The sequence below is a fragment of the Crocodylus siamensis genome, chromosome 2 (assembly GCF_052110815.1).
Source record: "Crocodylus siamensis isolate JL-2025a chromosome 2, ASM5211081v1, whole genome shotgun sequence".
NCBI lineage: Eukaryota > Metazoa > Chordata > Crocodylia > Crocodylidae > Crocodylus > Crocodylus siamensis.
Window position 1 is genome coordinate 190652473 of NC_143396.1, and position 27833 is coordinate 190680305.

At 39.8% G+C, this 27833-nt stretch overlaps 1 protein-coding gene across 1 annotated transcript in view; it reads left to right on the top strand.

Annotated features, from left to right (window-relative positions):
- The window catches only part of ZNF143 (zinc finger protein 143), a 61844-nt gene extending 34363 nt beyond the window's left edge, over positions 1–27481 (top strand). Inside the window, exons 7-16 of the mRNA XM_090032677.1 lie at positions 238–312; positions 7115–7234; positions 8717–8792; positions 10285–10410; positions 16364–16543; positions 17873–18100; positions 20005–20153; positions 22029–22190; positions 23981–24127; positions 26411–27481. Of these exons, the coding sequence (XP_089888803.1) occupies positions 238–312; positions 7115–7234; positions 8717–8792; positions 10285–10410; positions 16364–16543; positions 17873–18100; positions 20005–20153; positions 22029–22190; positions 23981–24127; positions 26411–26494 (1347 nt within the window). The 3' untranslated portion in view covers positions 26495–27481. The remainder of the gene's footprint in view (positions 1–237; positions 313–7114; positions 7235–8716; positions 8793–10284; positions 10411–16363; positions 16544–17872; positions 18101–20004; positions 20154–22028; positions 22191–23980; positions 24128–26410) is intronic.
- The last annotated feature ends 352 nt before the right edge of the window (positions 27482–27833 follow it).

Consider the following 27833-nt stretch of genomic DNA (forward strand, 5'->3'; position numbering starts at 1 on the left):
TCAGAATTCTGCTTATTATTTAATGCTGTTATAACATAGGTTATATTTGTGGAATTTTACATTTCTTGGGAACTAACATGTAGTATAAGAACTGAGTTCCAAGAGCAAAAAGAAAAACTGTGAAATGAATGAAAGTGTGGAATGAATGAGCCCACCATTCCTCAGCATTTCAGTCCTTTGTTTTATGTACTGAGTAAAAACAACCACTAAATATTTTTGGTTTTTATATCCTTTTAGGTGTCTATTGATGGAAGTGAAAGTGTTAGTGGCACAGGAATGATAGGTGAAAATGAACAAGATAAAAAAATGCAGGTATGTTATACTATACCATGCATTTGGATTGCCCATGTATTTACTTTCTTTGTCCCCTTTATGCCCAATATTTTTTTGTCACAAAAGTCTTCTACAGTCATTGTCTCCATAACAGCTAGAACGAGAACAATTATTTAGCTCTGAACTATTCTAGCTCCAGGTCTGTGAAGATAGGCTGTATTTCTCCCTTTGTACAAGAGTAAGTCACAGGATTAACAAATGTACATAATGTTTTAATTTTTGTCCTGAAAACTACTACGTTAAAAAACTTGGGTTTTTTTAATAGAGCTCTTTTAGTTGGCTGGGATCCAGCAGTATTGCAGATGATAATGAAGTGGTGACCCTTTTCCTTAGGGGGCTGTGTATATGTCTCCAAGCACGCTCCCCAGTCACTCTTATAGTTTTCCATTCCATTGTCAGAGGATTCCAGTTCTCTCTCAGATTTGGCGAAGGGACTGGTAGATGAGACTGTTACTCCTAATTAGCCCTTAAAGAAGCAGCACAGAATTTCAAGTTTCCTTGAAAAAAACAACAAGTTCCTGGCCTTCTTAGTGCTACTTTGATTTTAAAAACTTTTCGAAAAGGCAGGTTTTCAAAAATCCTAAGGACAGTGGGAGAACCCAGACAAAATTATGAAGCCAGAGCCCAGAACTAGATTCTACACCAATGCACGACATCCCAGAATCTGGTGGGGATATTATCTTTCTGTTTACAAGCTTTTTTGTTAAAGAATTAAGACAAAGGGGAAAGTTGCTTTTGAACTTTAAAGAGTCATGGGAAGGGATCCTAGTTTTTCATGGGGAAAAAAAGCAAAAACATCTCAATTTGAAAAGCATAAACATCTGCATTTTTCCCTGACCCTCCCCCCACCCCAGTGCTGATTGGCCAGAGGCAAAAACTGCAGCAAAAATAAAAGAACAGAAATGGCGCCGGTTGCTGTGCAACACTGCTGCATTTTAGGTAGGTAGCAGGAAACTGTTGAGTCCATGCTTTTCCATGGCAAATGGAAAACTGGAATCCCTGGTCATGAGTAAAAGAAACAAAAATAGAGAGATTTGTAATAACAGCGCAGAAGAAATGTGGGGGAGAAACCAAAATCTTTCTTGCTAAATCATTAAAGATTTTGTTTTTCCTTTTTTACATGATTTATGGGATCATGATTTAAACATGCCAGAGGATTCCTTATTAAAGGCGAATGTCTAGACTGTTCCTATGAAAGCAGAATTTCAGGCTATCATCTGAGGAGGTCTTTCAAATACTCTTTGTAAATTCTTTGGAAAGCCAGGTTAGGCCAGATGGATTTAGAACTGAATCTCATTTGGCAGAGAACTTGATGAAAATTACTCAAGATTTTGTCCCACAAAGTAAAAAGAAAATTTCTGCACAGAGAGAGAAATGTGATACTGTGAGTATAACAGATTACATCAGATTGTCTACTGCCATGAACTCAACTCTTCCACTGTTCAGGACTGGAGTGCAAAGAGCCCTTTCTACTTCTCTGATGCATCCTTGGCAGAAACATCTCAAAACTCCTTATTGTAGCTGCAGAAGTTTGTCACTCACGCAGCATCTGACTCCAGTGCTCTAGAGTTCTTCTTTCCTGCTCTCTGGCACAAATTATCTATAAACCTTGCTGACAACTGGTAGCAGATTTCAGAGCACAGCATGCATGAAACCATTTTATCAACATAAATGACAAATTGTTATGCTAAAGTCATATCTGACCATGAATAAGAAGGCATGTGCAGCTGAATAATATTCTGCTATGTTATTTTGTCCTTGAGATCTCCTTCATAAAGAAGAGTGAATCAGGGCAGTTGATTTTCAAAAGCAAATTGGAGGAATGGATGGATGCTGAAAACAATTTAATATACTATCTTACTTCTCATTCTCTGAAGAGCCCTTACTTAATTTGGTTGTACTTTTTTGTGGTATATTTCTGAGGTGTCTAATTTGGTTATATCTTAGCACCAACATTTTTCAAATATTCTAGGGGAGCTGTGTCCTATCTGTGGCCCTTGAAGCTCTTATAGGCAACTATGTGAAAAAGAAAATTTGTATTTGGTTGTGAATTTAGGGTTACCATATTTCCAGGTCCAAAAAAGGGGACACCTGTTGGGGGAGAGGTGGGGGGCAGAGTGCCCTGCCCATTCTGTTGCCCCTCACTGACAAGCCACACACCCCCCAGCCCTGCCAGTGCCCCTCACTCCCAAACAGCAGTACCCTGCCCCCCACCCCTTGCTGGTGCCACTTACTTCTGACCCTGAGTCCCCTGCCACTGCCAGTGCCCTGAACACCCAACCCAGTCACCCGTCCTGTCCCCCGTGCCCCTCACTTCTGACCTGTGGCCCAACCCTGCCAGTGCCCCTCACTTCCGACCTGCAGCCCCCTGCCCTCCATTCCGATGCCCCTCACTTCTGACCCACAGCCTCTGCCTCCCCCAGCCCTGCTGCCCAAGCAGCTTCCTCATTGCACATGCCTACATGCGCGCTCGCTCTCTCTCTCTCTCTCTCTTTCTCTCTCTCTCATTGGTTTGGCGGAGCTCTCACAGGGAGCACATAACCCCTGACAGCCAATCAACTTGCCCACTGTTCCCAGCCCCAAGCAGCCAGCCTGGGAGAGGTGAAACCCAAACATTTGCTCTTATTTAAAAAACCCACCCAGACACAGCACAGGGGTCCAAAAAAAGGACATGTCTGGGAAAACCTGGGCGTATGGTAACCCAATTGAAGCACATTCTCTAAGTTATCCCTTACATTTTTTAAATTCAAGTTTTCGAATCAGACCTATCATTGTATGGAGGAGGTAGGGGCACAACCCTTCTCAGTTCCTTCCCATCACTTCCACAGGAGCGGCTTTTATGTAAGCCAAAGTGCTCTGAGAAGTAGCCTCTCTATTTCAGTTGCACAAAATTCCTCTGCTTAACTTCTGTTACATCAGAGGAAGAAGGTGAGAGTAGCTGTATAGGTAACTAAGATTGTCCATAGACATGTTGTTGGAATGTACTCCAAAAAAGAAAATGGATATTAACAGTTCTTCTTGCCTTGCCATTGGGCACAAGTATATTCCCCTATCAGAATGCGAAAGCCCCAGGGAGAACTTGACTGGTACTGCCTGGTGTAACAGAAAACCTGTTAGAGTAAAGAGAAGAAACTACAATCACCATCCAATCACAAGTCCTTCGTTAGTGCGAAACGGGTCTGGTTCCAGTTTGTACACAGGCTGGGTATGGCCCATGAGGGAGCATATGCCAGTTTAGGTGAGCCAGACCTCAGTGTACTCTGACCTCTTCTCATGTATAGCATGCCTCAGGACTGTAGTTCTCAACCTTTTTAGACTCAAAGCACCCCTTATTAGCCTCAAAAATACCTTGCTGGAATGAAGGCACCTCTTGTAGCTTTCACTCGTCTTTTCACTATAGAAAAATAATAGAATCATTTCTCCCACTGCAAAGAACTCAGGAAAATCAAAAATCAGAAATGTTTTTGACGCTATGAATTATCTGTTTATCTTGTGAATCATGTGCAGATGTATGAAGGCCTAACAGTGCCAATTTTGTACAGCACCCTTAAAAGGATCTCACAGTACTCCAGTGTCTCATGGCACCCTCCTTGAGAATCACTGCCTTAGGGGATCTTTACTTGAACATCTAGAATCACTATTCAGTTTTGGAAATCTTGACCTGAATTTCCTTTAGATTCAGGCATGTTATCTCTCAGATATAATAATTTTCATTGTAATTTTAAGATCTTCGTAAGAATCTGTATCTTACTTCTGCTTTACCTTTAGTATTAAATAAGTATATATACTGCTTTTTCTCAGCCTTCTGTAACACAAGAACAGAACAGATGTCATACTACAGAACAGTCATAAGGTTAAGTTTCACACCATAGAAGAACACAAAGCCTCCTTGTAAATCCTAACGTGAATTGTATGTGTGAGAACAAAAGAACAGATATAAGCAAATGAATCTCTAATGCTATAAATGCTTTTCTTTTCAAGCAGAAGATGCCCATCTGCTTGCAAGAATAATATACTTGAAATACACACACACACACACACATGCACACACATGTACGCACGTGCGCGCGCGTGCACACACACACACACACCCTTTATAGATTTCTTTGTCACCCCTATTATTCCTCTCCTGTGTTACAACTGTGTTTGCATGTACATGTTATGGCTATGCTCTCCTTTGCAGTTACCTTTTTACTTCAATTTAAGGCTATTTTGAGGGAAGAAGTTTCATGTTACAAAATTATCATTATTTTCAATGTTCCTCTGATACCAATTCTAATGCTCTAGTTTCCTGTTTTCTTTAGAGATGATAATCTTCCAAAGATGTTTGCATAAGAACTTCATTTGTCTTTTTGCGTGATAATTAGTGCTAAATTCTTGGTACTCTTCAGTTTAATCGTTTGTGTGCATCTCGCTGCACGTGTTATGGGAAGGCAGGTGCTTTCTTGGATTGTAATTTAACTAGGCAACCACATCATTTCTGACTTGATTCTAATGATACTCTGGGGGAGAGTTATTTTCAAATCTTTACATTTATTATAAGTTCTTTCTCATCTATATCCCTGTAAATCCTTTAATAATGTATAGGTCTTAATCTTTGTTTGAAGAATACAGTTCATCACATTAGCAGAGTTATTGCTTATGTATCTATTTAAAGGTGTTTCTGAATACTCACAGCTCAATTTGCCTGACATCTCAAATCGGCAACAAGTATGCATATTTTATCTGCTGCAGTGATGTGGAAGTAACGATGAAATATGGGTTTACAAATATACGACCAGTTTGAGTTAAGGTTAAATAATTCCTGTTGGTGCTACTCTGTATGGCAGTCAAATGAAAAGGTATTCTCTTAAGTACACTTTTCATTGAAATAGTGGTCATCTACTAAGGTCATGAAACTGGATGCACAATTTCTCTTTGTAATATACATGTTATATAGTAAGTGTTTATTACAGATTTTATAATTGATATGCAGGCTGCAGGTCCAAGAGTACTAATAATTACTGGGGGGAGGTTTATTCACAAGGTTCTGTACGCTCACTGATTCAGGAGAAACTCATGTGCTGAAAACTGAAGTTGAAGTATGTCAAATCCCACTCAGATACCCCATTCAACTCTGAAGCCTGGGTCTTAAGAACAGTTTTAGGTTAACTGGGAGCATCTTAACCAAAGATTCCTTAAGAAATATTCTAGAGGAAATAATTTGAAATACATAGTCCTGTATTTTAGGAGAAATGCTCTTGGCCAGCAATTGGACCCATCTAAAAAGAAATTGGTTTAGTGAGTTATAGCGAGTTACCATACTGACATTTTGACATCTATTCATTTTGGACTGTATGGCTGCTTACAGAAGTGGAAAAAAACAAAACGGTGCTTTACTTTCAGCTTGGTGCGCCCCTGCCCTGAGCACAGCACATGTCCAGAAGAGGCATCACATTACAGTAAAATCCCTGTTATCCGGTATTCTGCTAGCCGGAATACTCTTATTAACTGGCATCGTGCCACCCTGCGCCGCCACGTGCAACCACCCTGTGCCACTGCCACCATTCAACATCCTGCACTGCCACTGCATGCAAGCTCCCCTTCCCCACCACTCCAGTATTTTTAGATATCCAGAATTCTAATATTATAAAAGACTAAGCCTGTCTGTCTGTAACACTTTATTCGCACTCTGATTGCCTTACGGAAACAGCCAGTCAGAGTGCTCCAAGTGTAGGGGAGCACCACCATGATTCCGAAGCTACACCGAGGACTGGACAAAGCGTGGGGGAACTGCTGGCCTTGGCTCCACCACCCTGCTCCCTGCAAGAGGCAGAACAGTAGCAGCATGGGGCGTTCGGTGGCAGCACTATCCCAGCCCCCTCTCTCCGCCAACTAATCAATCAACTATTGATTAGTTGATTGAATCAGCTATCAGAGAAAAGCACCTAAAAGACCCACCGAAGTACCCAATCTTTTACAGGTGCTGGGGAGCCCGGTCAAAGTAATGTGCTTCCTGTTCCAGTAAAGCGGTGCTTTTTTTCTACGTCTGTCAGCAGCCTATCTGACTTTCTTGAGTTGGGCTGTGAAGGGCTATTGTTATCTAGATGCTGTTGCAGTGTTCTTTGGTTGTTTCAAAAAATTGTACAACAGGTATCCTCAAATGACTTGCAGCCAAGAAGGTCTAGTTAGTTTTGTTTGTTAATTGTAGATCATTGATCAATGTCATGTTTTTGTCCTTATGCAATAATTTGTTGCAGCAGGATTTGTTACAAATACTGCTGGGGAAGGTTTAGGTCACTATTTTCATGGAAATACATTTTTTAAAAAGTCTATATGAATTAATATTGGGTTGTACAAAACTTCCTAGAGTTTTTATTTGTTTTTTTAAGTGAACTGAGGTTGAATTCAGGCCACCTGATATTTAATGTTTTATTTTAAAAGGCAAATTGAGAGTATTACTTTAAAAAGTAATGGAAAATGAAACTGAAAGGGCATTTCAAAGAGAGAATTCGGAGGAATGTAGACTGCAAGAAAAGAATCAGTGAATGCAGGAATTCTTTAACTTACATCAAATCGGCTGTGTATTTTTAAACTTATTAATATTTCATTGTCAGTTCAGCATCACTTCAGAAGATACAAATATGCATATTTGTTGCTGACTGGAGTTGTCAGGCAGATCAAGCTGCCAGTGTTCAGAAACACCTTTAATCAGGATAAACTCTTTTGAAACAAGATTTGTCCAGTTGATTATAATCATGACTAAATTCATTTTAATATTGTGGTATTTGTTTTATTCTAGATTGTCTTGCAAGGACATGGCACAAGAGTGACTGCTAAATCTCAGCAGAGTGGAGAGAAAGCTTTTCGCTGTGAATATGATGGCTGTGGGAAATTGTACACAACAGCTCATCATCTTAAGGTAAGAAGTCTTAATGAGTATCTGGTGCTTTGTAAATCTTCCTTAAAAGTATCTGAGCAAAAATAATGGAAGTGTGCATTAAGTCAGGCACAGTGTCGTTATTTTATCATAAATATAGTACACTGAAATCTCTATCAGTTAGTAGTCTGTCTTCCCCAGTACTCAGTTTGTCTAACATATTATGTCATGAAAATTTTGAGATTTTTGGATCCTAATTTTGAGAAACACTGTATAGAGCATGTATGAAACAAAAATCATTACAGCTGAGTACAGGAAAGATCAGCAGGAAATAAGGTTGAACAAAGTTTATTCTACTGATTGTCAAGGCATGATGGAAACAGATGTACAGTATTTTATATTAGGCTCATGTGTTGGCAACATCACAGAGAGTATCTTTTTTCATCAAAATAACCAATAGTATTTGAAAGCTAAAATGAGATTTATTTGACAGTGCAATTCACATTTATACATAATACAGCAGAGTTTCTCATCTTGTGATGTATAACATTACTCTCTTGCAACGTCTAATTCTTCAGAGTGATCAAATATTTGAAAAAAAAATCTGGAACATCTGGTCTTTTCTGCCTCCCCACTCCCTTGTTCCCTTTCTTAATCCAGGGCTCAGCTCTGATACAGCAAAAGTGTAGAGAAATGTCTGGGTTAATTGCTTTCAGGTGGAGGTAGGGTACAGTTGGATTCTGTTGCAGTGCAGCACAGTCTAGAGCAGTGGTTCTCAACTTTTTCAGACTCAAGGTACCTCTCAGTAGACTCGAGGCACCCCTTGGAAAATGCCAGCTGTGAGTTTTCAGTCCATTTTTGACCACAGAAGATTAATAGAACAGTTCTTCTGTTATAAAGAACTCAGAAAGACCATGACAGGGTGAAATTTTTTTAATACTGGATTCCTGAGTTTATCATGTGAATCAGGTTTGTAAACCTAACAGTGCTTACATTGTATAGCACCTTGTGGCAACCTTCAAAGGATCTTCACAGCACCCCAGGGTGTCATAGCATCCTGGCTGAAAATCACCAGTCTAGAGGCAGTTAGTCTCTGACTCTGTGTGGGTCTAATACTGTGGTGGAAGGCTGACCAGAAGTCTCATGCAGAGTGGTTGTGGGGGTTGAGAGATGGTTAGGGTGGAGAGTAGACTTTGAGGCACATATACAATCAGTCAAATTACCATCAGTTTCACTGTTTTGCCTATTTGATGGCTGGCCTGCGCATGTTTACAGAAACCTGTTTCTGTAAAACTGACCAGAGCTATTAGATCAGAAAGTGAAAACAAACATAACTAATTCTCAGTATATGCTGTCATTCTACTTCTTTAAATCTGCATCTCTAGTTAAGTAAGGATGCTTCTGGCAGAGTAAATTCCAGAAGGAAAAATAGAACTGCTAGTGTCTGAGAGTGAAATAATTTTTGTATTGGAGAAATCAAGTTACAGCTTTGTTACAGTGGTGTGTTGGATATTTTTTTAACAGGTGCATGAGAGGTCGCACACAGGAGATCGACCATATCAGTGTGAACATCCTGGCTGTGGCAAAGCTTTTGCAACAGGTAATATTGGTTACTGTCTGTCTCTTATGTAAGAAGTAAGGTCAATAATGCAGTTTTTAAGCTGCTGTGCCAAAGCACTTCTTGTCATTTATTTATGTATGAGAATTGTATAGAAACAGACAGATTTTCAGCTAATGCTCTTTGGTGAAGATGAACTGAGGACTATGGAAAAAAAATGGTATTTGAATGCAACTGAAGCAGGAATGTAATGAAACAGAGGAAGAAAAAGGAAAATGTGCAATCTAGCATTCTGTTATCAGTTTTATGCTATGAGCAGAAGTCTTTAATGTGAAACAAAAGTAACCGCACTAATGAGGGGAAAATATCAAGGCTCAACTACCTGTCTACACATAAGGGTATCTAAGTCTCTGATCACCAGGGATCCTGGTTTTCTCTGTTTAATTCTCTGAGTTAAAAATCCCAAATTCTCTAATTAAAAAAACCCAGAATCCACATTTTCCATGATTAAAATGACACACCACTATATATATAGGTGTCAGTTGAACACAATGCTTTATTGATATAGTTACAATTTTAAAGCAATTTGGAAGCCTACCAGTGCCTCAATTATTATAATAAAATAAATTCTAAATACCTATAAATTTGGTGTATGATATTTGGGTTTTTTATTATAGAAAATCAGAGTTCCCCCTTTGCTCCCCAGGATGAGGATCCAGCTGTGGCTGTTTCCCCTGCTGATTTGTGGCACTGAGCAGCCCTGTTATATGCCAGTCCCCTGCCCCAGTGTGGGTAGTGCCTCCTTTCCCCCCACATGGCCTGTGCCCCTCCTCCCCACCCCCTCTTGACCCACCTCCACATAAACTTACCTGGAGGGAGCTGTGGGAGCTCCTCTCTTAGATTCATAGACTGTAAGGGGCTGGAAGGGACCTTGCAAGGTCATCAGGTTCAGCCCCCCTGCACTAGTCAGGAAAGACAACTGAGGTCAGGTGACCCCAGCAAGGTGACTGTCCAGTATCCTCTTGAAGATTTCCAGGATAGGTGATTGCACCACCCAGAGGTGATCCAAGTAGGGTGTGGGGCCCAGGGCAAATCAACCTGTGTGGGGCCCGCCCCCAGATGCAAGGAACTTGGCAGCAGATTCGGGGGGTGGGTGGGGATGCTAAGCGGCTGGACGTGAAGCCAGCAGCAGCACAGAGTCACTGCGGCCACTCTGGACGGCTTTGCGGGGCCCCCCAAAGCGCAGGGCCTGGGGCGGTCTCTCCAATTTGCGCTCCCCCCAGGACAGCCCTAGCACCACCTGTCCACTGCTGCCTGGCTGCCGTGTGCATGTCCATGCACACATGGTGCCCCCTGCCTGATCAGCCTCCTCCCACTCCCCATGGCCCTTTGCAGGCTTTTTGTGTGACATGATACTTTCTCACTGATATATTTTTAATCATACAGTATTGTAATATCTAAGTTTTGGGTTTTCCTTTCTGTTCTGTTTTCTTGTGTTCCTTCCTTCCTTCCTCCTGTTAAAACTGTGTTCAAGGCTATGGATTAAAAAGTCATGTCCGAACACATACTGGGGAGAAGCCCTATAGATGTACAGAGGAGAACTGCACTAAGTCATTCAAGACCTCTGGAGACCTGCAGAAACATATCCGAACCCACACAGGTATGAGGAGCATTTATAACAGCCATGCTCTCTCTTATTTTCTTGTTTGTTTTGTCTAGATTTTTATTTCAGATGCATTTAAAAAAAAAAACCCTCTTCTGCTTTCTCCATGAAATGGTCACTTGAGAAACAATGAAAATCAAGTCTAGACTACAGCTCCTATCCTCATGCAAACCCTCTGTGCACGCAGGCACAGCTCCCGCTGCTGGCGCACCCCAAGGGAAGCACGGAGGGGCACATTCCCTTGGATCTGTGCGGGGCGAGGGCAGGTTGCCGCTAGGATTGGGGGTGGCACCAGCCTCTTCTCAGTGGGGGGGGGCTAGGCTGGAGTTGTGCGCATGTTGGGTGGCAGTGGCACTGGGAGGGGGAACTACAGGGTGGGCTACAGCCACCCCAAAATTTGCAGTAGCCCCCTTCCCCAAACTATCTCCTCCCAGTGTCACCGCCACCTGCCCTGCGCACAGCTGTGGCCCAGCTCCTCCCCTGCCCACCAAGAAGAGCCTGGCACCACCTCTGACCCCAGCCCGTTGCGGCAGCCCAGGGGGCACATGCCCCTCCTTGATTCCCACAGGGAGCATTAGCGGCGGGAGCCACCCCCTTCCTGCCTTATGTCCCCAGACAAACCGCTTGTAGTTGTGTATTGTGCCCATGCCCTGCCCCAGCTGGGCAGCATGTGCCCCACACTCTCTCCCTCCCTCACCATGGGGGCTTCGATCTGCCTCCCCCACACTCCTTCCCTCCCCTTGCCCCTTTTTGTGTGTGGCTGGAGGTTGCAACACTGCAATTTTTAATGTAGGTATATCCAGAGTTCCTCAACCCTCTCAATAAAGACTGAACTTTTTCTTTTCCTGTCCACTAATGACAGTTCCAGCACCTACCTAGCAACCCCTCTCCATGTTAGTCCGACTTGATTTTTCTTTTCCTACTTCTAGTTCTTTTCTAGACCCTCTTTTTTATTGCTGCTGGTCTAATCTTCCAGTCTTGTATCAGGCATTTTGAAAGACATCTTGAATTGAAAAGTTTGTCTAAGTTTATTCTAAACATGCATTTAGTTTAATAAAAGATGTTACGCCGGAACAATCCTTGTCTCTTGTATAATTCCTGGAACATCTAAGGTATTCTAGCCCTTCCCTAAACATACACTTTTTTTTAGTGCCTGATGCAGTCAGTTTCAAAACTAAGAGCAGAGAGGTTGATAACACGGGAGGTTGTTATCTCTAGGTATCGGTGATGGTTTCTGGTAGCTGGAAGGGCATAGGTCTTGTTCAGGGGAAGAACTCTAATTTACTCTCTGTTTCTGTTGTTAGAGTTCTCCTCAGCCACCTAGACTAGCTAATCCAGCAGACTGTGATATCAGTTTTTAAAGCAGCTATGTTCTGCCACAGTTAGATTAGAAAAACAAAGAACTGGGTTCACAAACAGGTTGTGTGACATTCCTGCAGGCCTCCTTTAATTTAAATTAAAAAGACCGACTTTAAGGGAAATCTGTTGCTGGGTGGGTCTAACTCCAACTTTCCTTTTTATTCTACCTGTAACCTGATGTGGGTTGTTCAAGGAAGGATTATAGGCACCATGGCAACGCCACATCAAGGCATGTGTGCTTAAAAACAGCACATATTCTTTTGGCAGTAAACTGACAAACTTTTCTGGAACAGCTGTTCTAAGTAGTGAAATACAGTTTCCTCTGCCAAAAAGTTAACTGCTTTGGAGTTCGTTGGGAGATAATGTCTTTCTTACAGCTTTACTTATTTTACTTCTGTCTTTAGAGTGCTTAATTTTTACTTATGGGATGAATTGATTCCTTCAAGAGTCCTCCAAGTCTTTTCTGTGGCAAAAAGAACACAAGTTGGATAGCACTTAGTACAAACAAATGTGAAAATACAACATAATAGCATGTAAGGAAGCTGGTATTTTTTAAGGGTTTCAAAAGAGATCAGTGTGGTCTTTAAAATAGGCTAATATAAATTACAAAGCAGAGGTCATGTTCATTATTTAGTGTACCTTTCTGGTAGCATTATATTGCAAATGAGTTTGACAGCAGAAGTTTACTATCCTGAAGTGCTGTGTTTAAAGTTGACAACAGATTAAAAAGGACAGCCATGTTGATACTTAATTTGCCATTAGTGGGCTGAAGAAATAAACTAACATTTCAGGTTTTTTTATCTTGAAAAGGTGCTTTCTTCACTTTTTAAAATGAAGTTCAACTAATATAAAAATGATCCATGTGATACTGGTTATAGGCTTATTTTTGGCACTACAGCTGATGAATGCGTGAAGTGTATGAAGCACTTGCATTTCACAATGACTTTTAAAAATATGAACAGCGTATATGTTTGCCACATTTGAGTATTGAACCCCCTTGTCCCACAAGAATCATAGAATCATGAGGTCAGTACTTGACACCATGGAAAGGTAAAAGTTCAACTTCAGTGATTTGCCATCACCACTTCTTCAAGATTGGCTCTGGATTAGTCAATACCCAGTGGACAAATGTACTTATCCTATGTACCACCATGTTGGGGTTAGTGGGATTCACAGTTAAATGCATCAGGAAGCTGGTCTTCACCACATTCGGGGAAGAGATCACCCTCTTTGCCAACATCTCTGGTAGTCAGATCATCTGTGTAAGAGCACCGAGGGAACCAATTGTAGTGGAGGAGCAACACCAGCACCTGTTATTACCACCAAAGAAACTTTGCAAAAAGGTATCCTTGTAGGGGGAGTCCAAGGATTCTAAATCATTCCAGGATCTCCTTGTGAGGATTGTTGAGGCTCTGGAGATGAAGTCGGTATAAATAACGTCCTGGTATGAGGACTTTTGCCTGTTTTAGGCCTTGCCATAGGTGAATTTATCTTGTGTAACCAACCCTTTTTCATTTTGCTAAGAGGGGAGCTATTCTGCAAATTTTTTTTTTTTCCTTGCTAAAAGTATAGAATAAGCACTTTATTTCAGAAATCAGTAGGTCAAATATCCAGAATCATAACAATCACTAGTGATAAAACTGTCACAAGCTATTGCTGTTTAAGAAAAGCTGCATTTTTTTCTGCCTTGGAACACCAGATATAACACAAATGTTAGGAAAGATAATGTCAGCAATCCTTGCAGACCCTGTTTCTGCATTCTCACAATTTTCCCTGTGTGGAAGGCAAAAGACCCCTTGTAATATGGTTGACCAACTTATAAGCCACTGCAGGCCGCACCAGTGGGGGCCACATGCCATGCCAATGCTCCCCTCCAACCCTCCACTGTACTGCATAAACACAATTTCTCCCCCACTGCACTGTGCTGGTGCAGTACCCTGTGAATGTGGCCCTGTTTCCCCCCACATTCCCCACATGGTCCCAGACTCACCCTCAGCTCTCCACACTGCCTCACTGGCCTGCCCCATAGGGCAAAGGCAGGAAGGGGCAGCTGGAGGAAAGAGGAGATTCCAGCTGCTGTTACAACCACAGCCATGGGGGGAGTGAGAGCTGGATGAGAGCCTGCAGGCTGCACATGAATCTTTTGCGGCCACATGCAGACCATGAGGGATTATGTGTGGTCAGCCCTGCCTCAGAAGAAACAAGATTAACCAATCACCACAGCAATATCAAATTAGCAAGGAACCATGTTATAAAAGTGAAGTGCCCCACAGGGAAATTGGGAGGAACTGTCCATAACCCAGAAGTCATTTACCCCTTCCCTTCCGGGGGTGTCAATACGTTCTCTGTTCTTATTCCTAGACATAACTGTATCCTCATGCCACCGTGACTGAATAATGCCCAGCTCTTGGGCTTGGCTTTCCAATAAAGAAGTGATTTTCTTCTCTGAGTGCTTTAATCTGCTTTTAATTTTAATTAGCTTTTAATCCAGAAAACCTGTTATAGGTCAAAATGGCGAGGGTCTCCTCCTATTTACAAGTTCATACCCTTCCCAACAATGGATATCGGAAAAATATCACAAGGTATTTGACATTTCTGTCAGTTTTTTGTTCAGCAGGATTGCTCTTCCCATAAATGAGGGTCTGTTTGATGCAGCTAAATCCCTTTATCTGGCCTTCAGTCACAATAATGCCTACTGAGATATCAAGTATTTCTATTTTCACTTCAATCCCAACTGTACTAGAGAGATAGCAGTTGAATGACAGTATCCTCAAAGACAAAGATCCATATGGGTTGATGCATTTGGGGGAAAGTTATACTCCACCTTTATATAGCTTCATGTGGCCAATGCTAGGCCTTACAGTGGGTGATTTCCTAACCAGGATGACACCTTGGGAAAGTTCCACATGATGACATCTATAATTAAAGATCATCTTCTTGGAGTTTTATGCCCCAGCCCATATTTCAACTGCACCATTCAATCCCAGACTGCTCTATAATCAGGCAACCTCAATATCAAGCCAAGAAAAAATCAAAATATAAAGGAGGTTGCTAACCCCTCTTCTTCTTTAGTAATGCAGCACATCATCAAATGTGACAGGACATTTGGGAGCACTGCCTTCAGAAGCTGTCCACCAGGTTTGATCTGTCAAAATATCAGACAGCAGGGTGTTCTCGATCATAACTGTGGCCATCTCAATCACATCCTTTCTTTAGTGCCATACTTGTGTTCCTTCTCTTTCCCTTTTCAGCAGAGGCATAATAATGCAACTGAATGCCCAGGGCAGTTCTGACAGGTGAGCAGCAGTGACTTCCAGCTGCTGTTGTGCCGCCAGTATAATTGTGTGGCCATGGTGACAGTGTTTTTTTCCATCCCTCCCAAGTTGGTGCCTGGGGCAGCTGCTCTGATTAGCATGCCATAATTATGCTACTGCTCTTCAGGTACCCTTCTTGTATAAATCTTCAATCAGAAATGATTCATTGCTTCCTCTTTGAGCCCAAGGGAGATTCCACCAGTGTTGCAAGGAGAAGAGGCTTGTACGCCTGGTTTTTTTTGTTTTTTACTATGAAGAAAGAGCTTGCTGGGGCCATTGAATGCAGAAGGGTTATTTCCTGCTCCCCCCACCTGCCAGATATAATGCTTAACATGGATGCTACAGGAACAGGTTGAGTTCTTTGCCTGAACCATGTGTAGATGCAAGGTACATGGCTTCACAATGATCTGAAGCTAGGTAGCCATCAGACTTATTTGTATAATGTTCCTGTATGTGATAAATAACACATGCAGTATACTATACAAACAAACAAAGACATTCTGAATCCCTTCTCTGCCAAGAAGCTATCAAGCTCTAGAAGTGGTGTCACCAATATGGGATGACCTCACTGGCTCTACACCTCAGCAGTGATTTCTGAAACAGATATGCACTAACCAAATCATGAATGTTTTTCTGGAAAGATCTATCAATCCATTGATCCAATATTCTATCAATGAGAGACTCCCAGGACATATTTCTTTGCTACAAAAGACCAGATTAAATGCCTGTACATCTGCTTAAGGAGAGATGTGATCCAAGACTTATAACCAAGTACTTTTCTTTGGCTGCAGTCTTGAATTCCTATGTGCCTTGCCATTAATTCTTCTTATCCCTTGTGCAATATTTAAGATTAGTACAAAAGTATGGTTATCACAATAGCCGTTATTGGTGGAGGCAGTTTTGGCAGGACACTTGGCTGCAGATGTCCAGATAGCCTTCCCTGTCTTATGGCTTTTGATGTTCCAGAACCAGTGGCAGATTTTATGTCCAGATCTACAGTTGTTGCATACTGGCTTGTTTGAGTACTGGTGATAAACACTGCTTCATACAGATTCTGAAAATTCTCATTCAAAACAGGTAACCTTCCAGCTAGAAAACAAATTTGTCCAAATGGAAATGATTTTTTATGTAGGCAATCCAAAATAATATGGACCCAGTGAGGCACCAGTACCAACACTCCTTGATTTATATGTTGCTGCCTAAACCGATTGGACTGGCATTTAAATTAAATCAACTATTTTAGTAGTGCTAGTTGTAACTTCTTGTATTTTTTCCAGGTGAAAGACCCTTCAAATGTCCATTTGAAGGTTGTGGCAGATCATTCACAACATCTAATATTAGGAAAGTTCACATCAGGACACATACAGGTGAAAGACCCTATTATTGTACAGAGCCAGGATGTGGGAGAGCATTTGCCAGTGCAACTAACTATAAGAATCACGTGAGAATACATACAGGTACGTGAGTTACATTTTGTTGTTCTGCTTGAAGAACAATTTGTTTGTAAACAGGCAATTTCTTTGTGAGCAGGTTATTGCCACACGTTAGAACAGAGCAATAAAAATCCTTATATTGATATGTTCTGTTTGTGATAGTTTTGTTTTTCCCTTTTCTTGGTTCTGTTGACCATTGTGAGCAGTTGGCTTCCTTACCCTGTTCTCAGCACAGAACAGCTAGTACTTGATTCAGAGATCTTTGAAGGCAGTGGGAAGGCTTCCACTGATTTCAGTACACTTTGTATCAAATATTTAGTCCATTCCTGGGGTTTGTCTTTTTATTATCTTAAATAACAGCAAAGCACAAATCTCAGCTAAGCTTGGCTGACCCTAGGATTCTTCCCTGCGGGACTTTGACCCCGTTGTATTTCTCCCTTCCAAAGAGAGAATTAAAACTTCTATTCTCAGGTAGCAGATAAAAAAAGATCTGGCTCCCTTAATAAGTCAGCAAAAGTAACTCTACTCCCATGTGCAGGATATAAAAGTTATAGCCATCATGTTTATATCTGTTGTATTCTGTAGTGAGCAGAGATTGGCAAGTCTTATGGAGTTCAAGGTATTGTATACCTCTTAAAATGTTCGGGGATTTGTAATTTAGGTTCCTTTTAAAAAAATCTATATGAAATGTAGAACATCAATTATATTTACCCATAATTGTTTTAACATACGAGTAGAATTTTTGTATGATGTAGAATTTTTATGGAGCTAAGATGACTGAGGTTTTGTCTTCTTATCGATAGAAAATTAAAATAAAGTTAAGAAAATAACGTATTTGACTGTTAAGGAAAAGAACTGGGCTTCCACTATAGTTAGCAGAAACAACTAATAAAATAGGGCAGAATTCACTGCACTGCGAAGCTGAGGACCACACTGCTACCTTGTCAGGAGCTTTGATGGCTGCATGTCATTTGTACATGGTTGAGCAGATTACGTCTGCCTTCCTTTTTAGTGTGTCTGAAATTAAAATGACATATTCCAGAATGTTTTGCTCTCTCCTCATTGAAATGGCCACCTCCAATGGCTGGTGGGTCTACCTTTGTTGACAGAACTCTATATTAAAAAGAAGGAAAACCATAGTCTGCATTGATAAACTCTGAGCTACACTGTGGTCACTTCTGAATTAGGGAAAAAAAACTGGAGAATACTAGGCTGACTTGTTTGATAATGAAGGTAAGTCATTAAATGTCTATGCAAGTTGCACTGAGCCTGAGTGTGGTATCTCTATATATTGCCAATTTTTTCCTCCTCGTGGTTATAGTTTTCTTAAATTACCTTTGTTTTTATACCTAGGTGAAAAGCCATATGTCTGCACAGTTCCTGGCTGTGATAAACGTTTTACAGAATATTCCAGTTTATACAAACACCATGTTGTACATACCCATTCCAAACCTTACAACTGTAATCACTGTGGGAAAACATACAAGCAGATTTCCACACTAGCTATGCACAAGCGGACAGCACACAATGACACAGAGCCCATTGAAGAAGAACAGGAAGCTTTCTTTGAGCCACCTCCAGGTCTGTGTGTTGTATTTTATGTCCTCTGACTCTAAATTTCCTCCCATAAGTGATAATTCTGTCAAGTGCCATCCTTGTCAAGAGGGTTAGCAACTCGATGGACAAGTGCTTTGGTTCTGTCTGTTGTCAGCTTGGCTAGTCTGATTATATACAATCCAGTCCAGTCCACTGTGTCTTTATATCACCTTTTCCTTGATCAACCCATTTTTTCCCTGCGACACAATCTTTTATTATAGTGTTTTCTATGTTGTTTCCTTCTGTTCTTAAAGCATTCCCACAATACTCTTGGTTGCTTATTTTTCACCATTTGTATTAACTCGGGCTTGGTTCGATTTTTTTTTTTTTTAGCACCAATTTATTGAATATTTTTTGGCAGATTGGGGCAGTGGGAGGAAGAGCTCTGGGAAGCATTAATTCAATAATCTTGTGTAGCATATGTCAATGACTGGAATTTTCTGTAAGTCTTCCCAAATTATTATTCAACATATTTTCTGATGTTCCTTGTAGCCAAGGGAATTGCAGCATAGATTAAATATTTTTTTATGATTAATATTTTTCAGTTATCTACTGCCTTTTTATCTGAGAATCCTAAAGTACTTTGCAAACATTAATTAAACTTCAAAGTGAGGTACACTGGTTAGATGAGCAAACAGGCACTGCAAGATTAATTGACTTGATCATAAAACAAGTCAGTTGCAAAGCTAAGAGAGAAATATGTCCCAGTGTTGTAACCACTATAAATATCTCTATTGAAACTAGCTGCAAGAGGCTACATAAAATACTTACCTTGCTTCCTAAAAGATTCTTTTATGGGTATATAAAAGAGGGATGAAAGTCTGTGCTCTGGTTTAAAGGCATTCAGCCTTGGGGAATGAAAGAAAAAAGTAGCTTTCCATACCTGTTTATACTCCTGTTTCTGAGCTATTCCTGAGACCAAAATGTGGTGCCCTTTATTAAGGCAGCCACCCTATACTGCCTTTGGGTCAAAGGTGCTGTGAAGCAGGGTGCTATGATCTGGATTTAGCCCCCAGGTAATCTCTAAGTAAAGTATTCCCTGTTGGTAGTTATTTTTATGTGTAGGAACCAGTGTAGGTTTTTTTTCTTAAATAGTTTGGTAGATTGCACTGAAACTGTTTACAATGCAGTGCTTTTAAACAGACCCTTTGGAGCATAGAGAAAATTAATTTTCTTATTGTAAGACTGAGAACATAATTTGTCAGATTTTGATTTTGCATAGTGCCGAGGTTGTATATTGAATAGTTTTAAACAAATGACTTAATCTGATTACAAAAATTGATTACAGTTTTACTGTTTGTATTTGGGAGATTGCACTGATGCACCTCTTCAGCAAATTGCTGAATTCTGATGGAACACTAATAAAAGAGAGATTAGAATAGGAAGTTTCCTTTTGTCCAAGTTAAACATTTATTAAGGTAATGTACCGTTATAATGTTTTCACACAATGGTGTCTCTTCTCTGAAACTTATTGCGTTAGTTAATAATTCTTTTTATAAGCTGCCAATTGTGTTTCCATCAAACCGCTAGAGTACAGAAGTTAATGTGTAACTGAAAGAATCATAGTAAAGTTTGTCGGTATTTTTAATGTTCTCTTTGTCTGTAAGCTAAGCAAACATGATATATAAACAAACGTCATTTTTTTCTCAATGCACAGAACTTATTTGCTTTGCTCCCCACTGTTGAAAGAGTTATCCCCCAGAATAAATATGTCTGATTTGATTTTGATCTAAGTTTTCCCCCCTGCCCCATTTTCCTTCCCAGAATTTATAGTTTTATAGCCAGAAAGTGTTTTATTTTTAGCTTTTATTTTTCCTCTTAGCTTCAATCTCATAGCTATTTGTATTTTCAATATGTATAATATTCTTCTGCCTTGTTTCATCAAATAGGTCAGGGTGATGATGTGCTTAAGGGCTCCCAGATAACATATGTGACAGGTGTGGAAGGAGAGGATGTAATTTCTGCACAGGTTGCCACAGTTACTCAATCAGGACTTAGTCAACAAGTAGCACTTATTTCGCAGGATGGGACACAACATGTAAGTATTCACCATGGTAAAGCCCATTCTGATGAGGACATTCAGGATGATGGCTGACATTTATCTAATCTCCATTGTGTTTTGGTTAGAATAGTTGAATAATAGATGTATTAGTATATAAATGTACCAAACTGAAGGCATTTGATCGCAGAAGCTAAGCAGTCCTGCACTTGGCTTGTACTTGGATTTGGTCATGAAGTCATTGCCAAATATATAGCAATTATTAGACCATGAAAACAGATTCATTGGCAAGACTTAATTTTGCCCATTGCTAGGCTGAAAGATGGGAATACAGGAAGGGAGGGAAGCACGTATTATATTGGCTCTCACATCTCTCACATTGACCAGATGTAACTGGGATGTGTGGAGTGATCCATTGTTCTGAAGAAGTAGCACTCCTGGACTCAACTTTTGATAGTGGTTATTCACAAAGGCTTATCACAAGTACTTTTCACAAGCTTAATGAAGCTCACCTCATTGATAGTCTTGCCTGTTGAGAGGTGGTCATTATGATTACCCTTTTGCTGTCTCAGAAAACATGGCCATGTCATTACTGACTGATGTCATCTTCCTGAATTTCTTGGGAGGTGAAGACTGTGTCTGCTGTTTTGTTTAGGATTAAAGTGGTGAATTCATGTTTCATCCTGAATCACAATCCTACCCATGACTTTTTTGGATTTGCTTAGAACTGTTCCCAAAACTTTCTGGAAATTTAAGCCATACCATTTTCTGATCAGCACCCAACATTCTGGGCATCCATCTTGTTGACAACTTTTCACAGCCAAATCTTCACTGAGGATGACATACGTTTACCTAGTGCTGATGCCCACTGTCTTAGCTATGTGTCTAACTACTGTAAATCTTCTGTTATTCATAGCTATCTCATGGCTGCATCAACTTGTTTTGCTGTGGTCCCTGGGATATTGGCACCGTGGCCGATTCTCAGTGCTGATTTTTCCTTGCTTAAATATAGCTCTTCAGTGTTTTACTATGGCCTTTGAAGGGACTTCATCCTCCAGTGTTGTTGCCATGTCCTCAGGGACGTCCTTTAGGATTGAACCTTTCTTATGGAGGTTCTTAATCTCAGTTCTGATTTCATTATTCATTTTTCAAATCTTTGGTGTCTAACTTTAACACGTCCACATACAAGTTCTGTACAAACAAAATAATGGTGACTAACAAAGACAAACGCATCAATATATCAGTACTTTGGTCTGTGAAAATCTTTTGAAATTTAATTAAGAATTTTTTTCTGAATCTCTGTAGCTAGGCTGCAGATGTGCTAGACCAAGTGCATTTAAATCATAGGGGAATATATTGAAAAGTAATCCAGTAATTCATGGGTATCAAAGTCACCTGTGCCCCTGGGCCAGATCTGGACCATGGGATGCTTCACTGGGCAAATCCTCACAGCAAGAAGCCTCCTAAAACATTTCCGGACCTGGTGGTAGCAGGGCGAGTGGCTATGGTAGTGGGCAAGCAGCAATAGCATGGGGTGGTGAGTAGCAGCACAGAGGTTAAGGTAGTCATGTCTCTTGCCACCCTACCCGACCTCCTGCCAACACAGGTGCCCACGAGGGCTCTATTCCATGGCAGACCCTGCCCATGCTTGCCCAGACCCCAAATTCCTGGCCCCTGTGGGAGCTCCAAGGGCTGAGTCACATACAAGATATTCTTTGGGACTGTTGAGAACAAGCTGCCTTCTCATTCTGGCTTGCTACTCATTTACTTTCAGACAAATAAATTGTGGTACTAGTTGGGAGGAGGTTATTCTATAAATGCCAATCCATTTTAAATCTCTCTTGTCATTTATATTCTGACTCAATCAAATAAAAATAAACTTGTTTTAATGCAAAAAGTGCACTATGTTTCCAGGTCAACATATCTCAGGCTGACATGCAGGCCATTGGCAATACTATCACTATGGTAACACAAGATGGCACCACCATCACAGTCCCCACCCATGATGCAGTCATTTCTTCTGGAGGAACACATTCTGTAGCAATGGTTACCGCAGAGGGCACTGAAGGACAGCAGGTAAAATTCTATTCACTATAAATATTTATTTTTTGTAATATGGTTTAAAAGCACTTAAATTTTATATAGTCCACATAAAATTATTTGTATTACAACAGAATTTCTCATACATCACCACAGCATTCTTCTCATAATACAGTGTAAGCCAATATGGCAGCTTGATTGGCAAACAAAATTTCCTGACATGCAAGACCGATGATGAATCCTTCTAGCTCAACTTAACAATTGTCAGCACTGCTGTTAGTAAACTTGAAGTAAAGTGATGAAGTCCAATTAAATCTAAGCTGCTGGTAGAATAAGACTGTCCAACTGGAAGCCCATGGACCTGGATGCTAGTCCCCTCATTGTTCCTGCCACTAGCAACTGGGGATTCCATGCTTTCTTCTCCTCTTCCAGCCTCTGCTTCAAGCAGGGTGGATCTCCCAAGTCCCCACTACTCCTGGAGGCACTTGGCTTGGGTGAGCAGTATGGCGGGCCAGTAGGAGGCACTCCTGCACTGAGCCACCCACCTTACTGCACCCAACCAAAAACCAAGCCTTGAGTGCCTCTCCTGGGGTGCCTACTTCTGGCCAACCCCCTTCCTGGAGCACACCCATGAGTCTGGAGTAACCCATGCCACCACCAGGGACCTGGTCTTTGTCTGGGCTCTGTTCCCCCTGGGCAGGGCATAGAGAAGCAATACAAACCAAAATGAATTTTGAAAGAAAACAGCCTTGAGCAAAACAGTATAAGGGGTTCATTGGCCCTTTAAGTACGTGTCTAGAACACTTATTTCTACGTTACTGGCTACAATTCAGATACGTTACACGCAGTAGCATCCAGAGGATTCTGAAGGTACACAGCTTCATCCTGATTAAGTGACCAGAAGATGTCTCCCGCTTCGTCCCAAGATGGAGGGACTTTATATATAACCTTTCTGACCTCACCACCTGGACCCAACCAACATCAAGTATTTTCTAAGCATCACTGATGTTAACCAGTGAATTTGAGTAGTCATCCCTCACCTTGAAGAGGAACTACAGCCTTAGGACAGCCCTCCCAGGTCAAAGGCGGGATGTTTAACAATAGACCTGGCCACAAAGAGAGGGAATTTCCCCCTCCCTAGGGCCTCCCCTAGGCACCCAAGTGGTTGCCTAGCAACCAGTTGATGGACACATGGGCTGTGAGAGAGAAAGAGAGAGAGAAAAGGGGAGAACAGGCAACCCAAAAAGAGAGGGGGCTGGAATGGAGTTCTTTCACAGGCAGTCCCCTAGCTGCTCAGAACTTGGACACAGGGCTCTGTGTTAGAGACAAAGGGTTATATTAGCAACTCTTTAATTACAGCTTTAAAGATAAGAGCAGAAGCTGAGTACCCACTTTGAGTAGCAAGTCTTAATGAGTTGCAAATAGTTGAGAGCAGGCTATTTCCAGACATATTGACAGGTACTCTTATAACCTGACTTGAGCAGTGCCTTTAATGTTGAAATCAGTGTGCCTTGGCAAATGGATGATATATGCATTGTATATTGTATAAGCATAAATCATCACAAACTAAACAGCTCTGTGTACACCAATGTACAGATGATGCAGTACTACTCTTTAAGGATGTTTTTACCATTTGAGAAGGAGCATGAATATAATGATAATTGTATTGCTTTAATTTTTTGTCATTTCTCTGTTTCTTGGATTGTTTTGCTGAAAAAAATAACATATTTAATTGTTCCAGTTAGACTTTGTAGTTAGCAGCCAAAATGAATGACAATACTGTAACATATTTTAGGTGAGTTTATTTTCTTCCTTTTGTATTGAAGGTTGCTATTGTGGCTCAAGATTTAGCAGCATTCCACAGTGCGTCTTCAGAAATGGGACATCAGCAACATGGGCATCATCTAGTGACCACAGAAACCAGACCTGTTACATTGTTGGCTACATCTAATGGAACGCAAATTGCAGTGCAGGTAATATAGTAATGCACAGTTATTTACAAAGAATCCTGTATCATAAGTCTTCTGGCTACTTCACAAAATTTAACTAATAAACTTGTCTTGCAACAAACAAAGGTAGTATGACTTGATAGTTAAAAAAGTAATACCAGAATGAGTTCAGAAATAATTAACATTACCTCCTTCCAGACATAAAAGGAGTACCCATCAAATTGTGTTTTTTTCCAAATAAATATATTGAGGCATATTGTGCTTTACCTAAAAATATGATGCATTTATAATCTTTCCTTTGTGAAAGAAGAGAATACTCCAGAGTCATAAACCTTCAGTCGTAAAGCACCCTTATTAATCCTTTAAGAACAACTTATTGGGATGATCAGAAATTTAGAACTCCCAAATTTATGTTTCCCTGACTAGAGAAAGGGATAACAGCTATTCCTTTGGTAGATGGAGTATGTGTTATAAATGGTTGGAAATACCAGTAGTAAAATCTACAGATGAAATTAGTTATCTAGAGAGAGACAGCTCCAGGCATCTCCAAAAATAGGTATCCTCTGTTTATCTGCATAATGTAGAGTACATGCTGCAGTAGTATAAGCTGTTCATTCTGCTGAACCCTGAAGGGGTTGGATCTAAAGTGAAACACAAGTTTAGTTTAAATACAAATTTTTAAAGGCAGTGGAAACACAAATTTTAGTTACAGAAAGGCAGAAAAATAATAATAATATGCTGTATATAGGTAGTTTATTTGGCGGGGGGGGAAGCATACTAAACGGGTAGCTGGATGTGAAGTTTCACTTAGAGATGAGATGTCTATAAGGCCAAATCCCCAAGTATGTTTTTTATACAGATACCACTTTTATGTATTACTTGTAGTATGATTAAGTAAAAAAGGAGTACTATATGCGTATTAGAGCCATAATTTGAAGGTCATGATATATTAACATTTAAAAACAAATTAAAAAATGAGATGCTACAGTCACAGGTAAGCTCAGGAACCCTGTGAGAAGTATCAGGATAATACTTTCTGGTGATGTATAATCCAACTCTAAATTCAAAATAGAAAATGGATGATATATGAACTGTGTTTAAATCTGACAATTTATATTTCAGCCAACCCTGCCAAGGTGCTGAGCACTCTTAGGCTCAGGTCCCTTAACCATTTGCTTAAATTCTAAGCATATGAGCAGTGCCATTGAAATGTACTGAAATTATTTTCTTACTTTCATTTATCATAGGGTGAGGAGCTGATTGCTCCTCATTTTACAGGATGGAGACTGTAGATTTTGTTTTATTTTACTTAGAACCAAAGAGACGCATTGTACATGCAGGAGTATAAGAATATAAGAAATTTGACCTCCCACCCATCAAACCTCAAAACCCTAAGTCAAAAGAATTAGTCCTTACTCATGAGAGTTGTCTCAGTAACTTCATTTGGATCTGACTGAGATAAGGACAACTATAGTGTAAGGATTTTTAGGACTGGGCCTTAGACAAATACCACATACCGAACAACAGTATGGCTGGGCAAAGATGAAAAATACAAGAACATTAGAGTGGAAATAAACATTAGAAGCTTCTTTTTACTTTTTTATTTAATACTATCTGTTAAAATAAGTTGGTTTGGAAGAAGATGATGTCCCTCTATGAATGGTAGAGAAATATTTCTAGTTTTAGTGCAGGTATAATGCAGAGCCTTTCACTGCAGCTCTAGGAGCCTTTTTTCTTCAAACTACTACAGAATTGATAAACATTTCACTACTGTACAGTTTTTTATTCCATCAGTTTGAATGATGTCACACATGTCAGTTTTAATAAAAAATGTTGATGTGCCACTTTTGTTAGAGTGTTACTTAGATATTAAAAATTAAGAAAAATGTTGTCTTTCATTTTGGCTTGTCAAGATGAGTAAGTCATTATTTAACACCTGCCTTGGATGATTGAACCCTTATCTTAGCCTTTTCTAGTAATATCTACCGAGCTGACAGATTATCTCTATGCATGTTAGGACATTTGTTTGTTATGTACAAAGACTTTTTGAAGAAAGGTCATTTGGCAGATACACAGAAACTGAGCTTAATTCCCTAAAGGGATTTATTTTTATTTTGATGCTGATTAGATAATTGCTAATACATAGTATTGAGGAAAGCCATGACAATACCAATTATCACACGTATTGCATACAGAAGTATTAACTGAAACGCAGGTTTTGCTTTTCCCCTGTGTCATTGTGTGCAAAAATGTTTTATCTTATACAGTAGTTTTGATCAACTGATGTTTCAAATACCATTTTTTCAGCTTGGAGAGCAGCAGTCATTGGAAGAAGCCATTAGAATAGCCTCCAGAATACAACAGGGTGAAACACCAGGGATTGATGATTAACTTCGAGCATTGCTACAAGAACAATAGAGTGATATTTTATTTTCAATCAGCATCAGTTCATAAAAAGTTTGAAGTTTTCCTGCTCATTGATACAGTGTACACATTTAATGCAGAGTGAAGAACACTTTGTAACTTCTGTGTACCCTTGGAATAGACTGACACCATCTACTTGAACCAGTGTATATCCAGGAATATGGAATTAGGATTATATAAATTCCCTTGTTATCCTTTCATCAGATTTCTGACCAGTCTACAAGCAAGTAAAAGCTGATGTGGAAGTACTGGAACAAATTGTTACTGCCGTGAGCAAAATAATGAAGGCATTATTGAATATTTCAAACGTTTAAAACCATTTAACAAAATCATCATTTCAGAAACGCTTACAGATAATAAAGCAAGCAAACAAAGCCTTTTTTAATTGTTTCCCATAAATAAAGGTCTTGAAGTTGGAGCCTATTATAAATCTTCACATTTTGACTTATGTTGCATACAGATTTGAAGGTTCTTCTTATTTAGATTCCCTGCCCCATCTCACTCATTGTAAATACAGACTGTTAATGCTGGAAGTGCTAATTATATTATCTTTAAATTGGATTATGTACAAAAGAGAAACTTTGGTTGTTCAATATTAAATATTAAAGACAGTAAATCTAATCATTTTGTTTCTTTACATATTTTACTTAAATCTTAAAATGTTATCCTCAAATTATGATGCAATAAAGTATAACAATATTATATTATCTGGATAGGATTATACTGTGGTATGACATACTGTTTTACTTTTTAATGACACTGAAGTAAAAATTATTTATTTCCTGCTTTGTATAAATTGTTCCAAAGTTTATTTACCATAAGCATTACTCTGTAGCATATTCATTTTGATTGGAAGCTACTATAGTGTATTAAACATTTAATATACATTTTAATTCAATTTTAAAAATTCTGAGATAATGCAAGAATGATTAAAATGGCAGATTAGCTGACAGTTTCTGTCAAATAAGTAAACTAATGGTGAACATGATAAAATATGTGTTTTACAAACACTAATGGTTTAATTTTCAGAGATGCAGAACACCTTTGAGACTGTGTAGGGGATTTGCAGATGCTCAGTGCTTTTGAAAACCAGGCCAAAAGTCACAAGAAATAGGCTTAATTCCTGGTACTGTAAGTATAGCACTCTTTATTACCCACCATATATAAAAAGAATTAATTGTAGTTGCACTTCAAGACATAGAGTAAAAGGAACCTTTAAACTTTTTATATAACCAAAAGTGACTTTAATCTTACCTTGTTAGTAGACTTGCTAAATTAAAATATTTAACTTAAGATAAAAATCAGT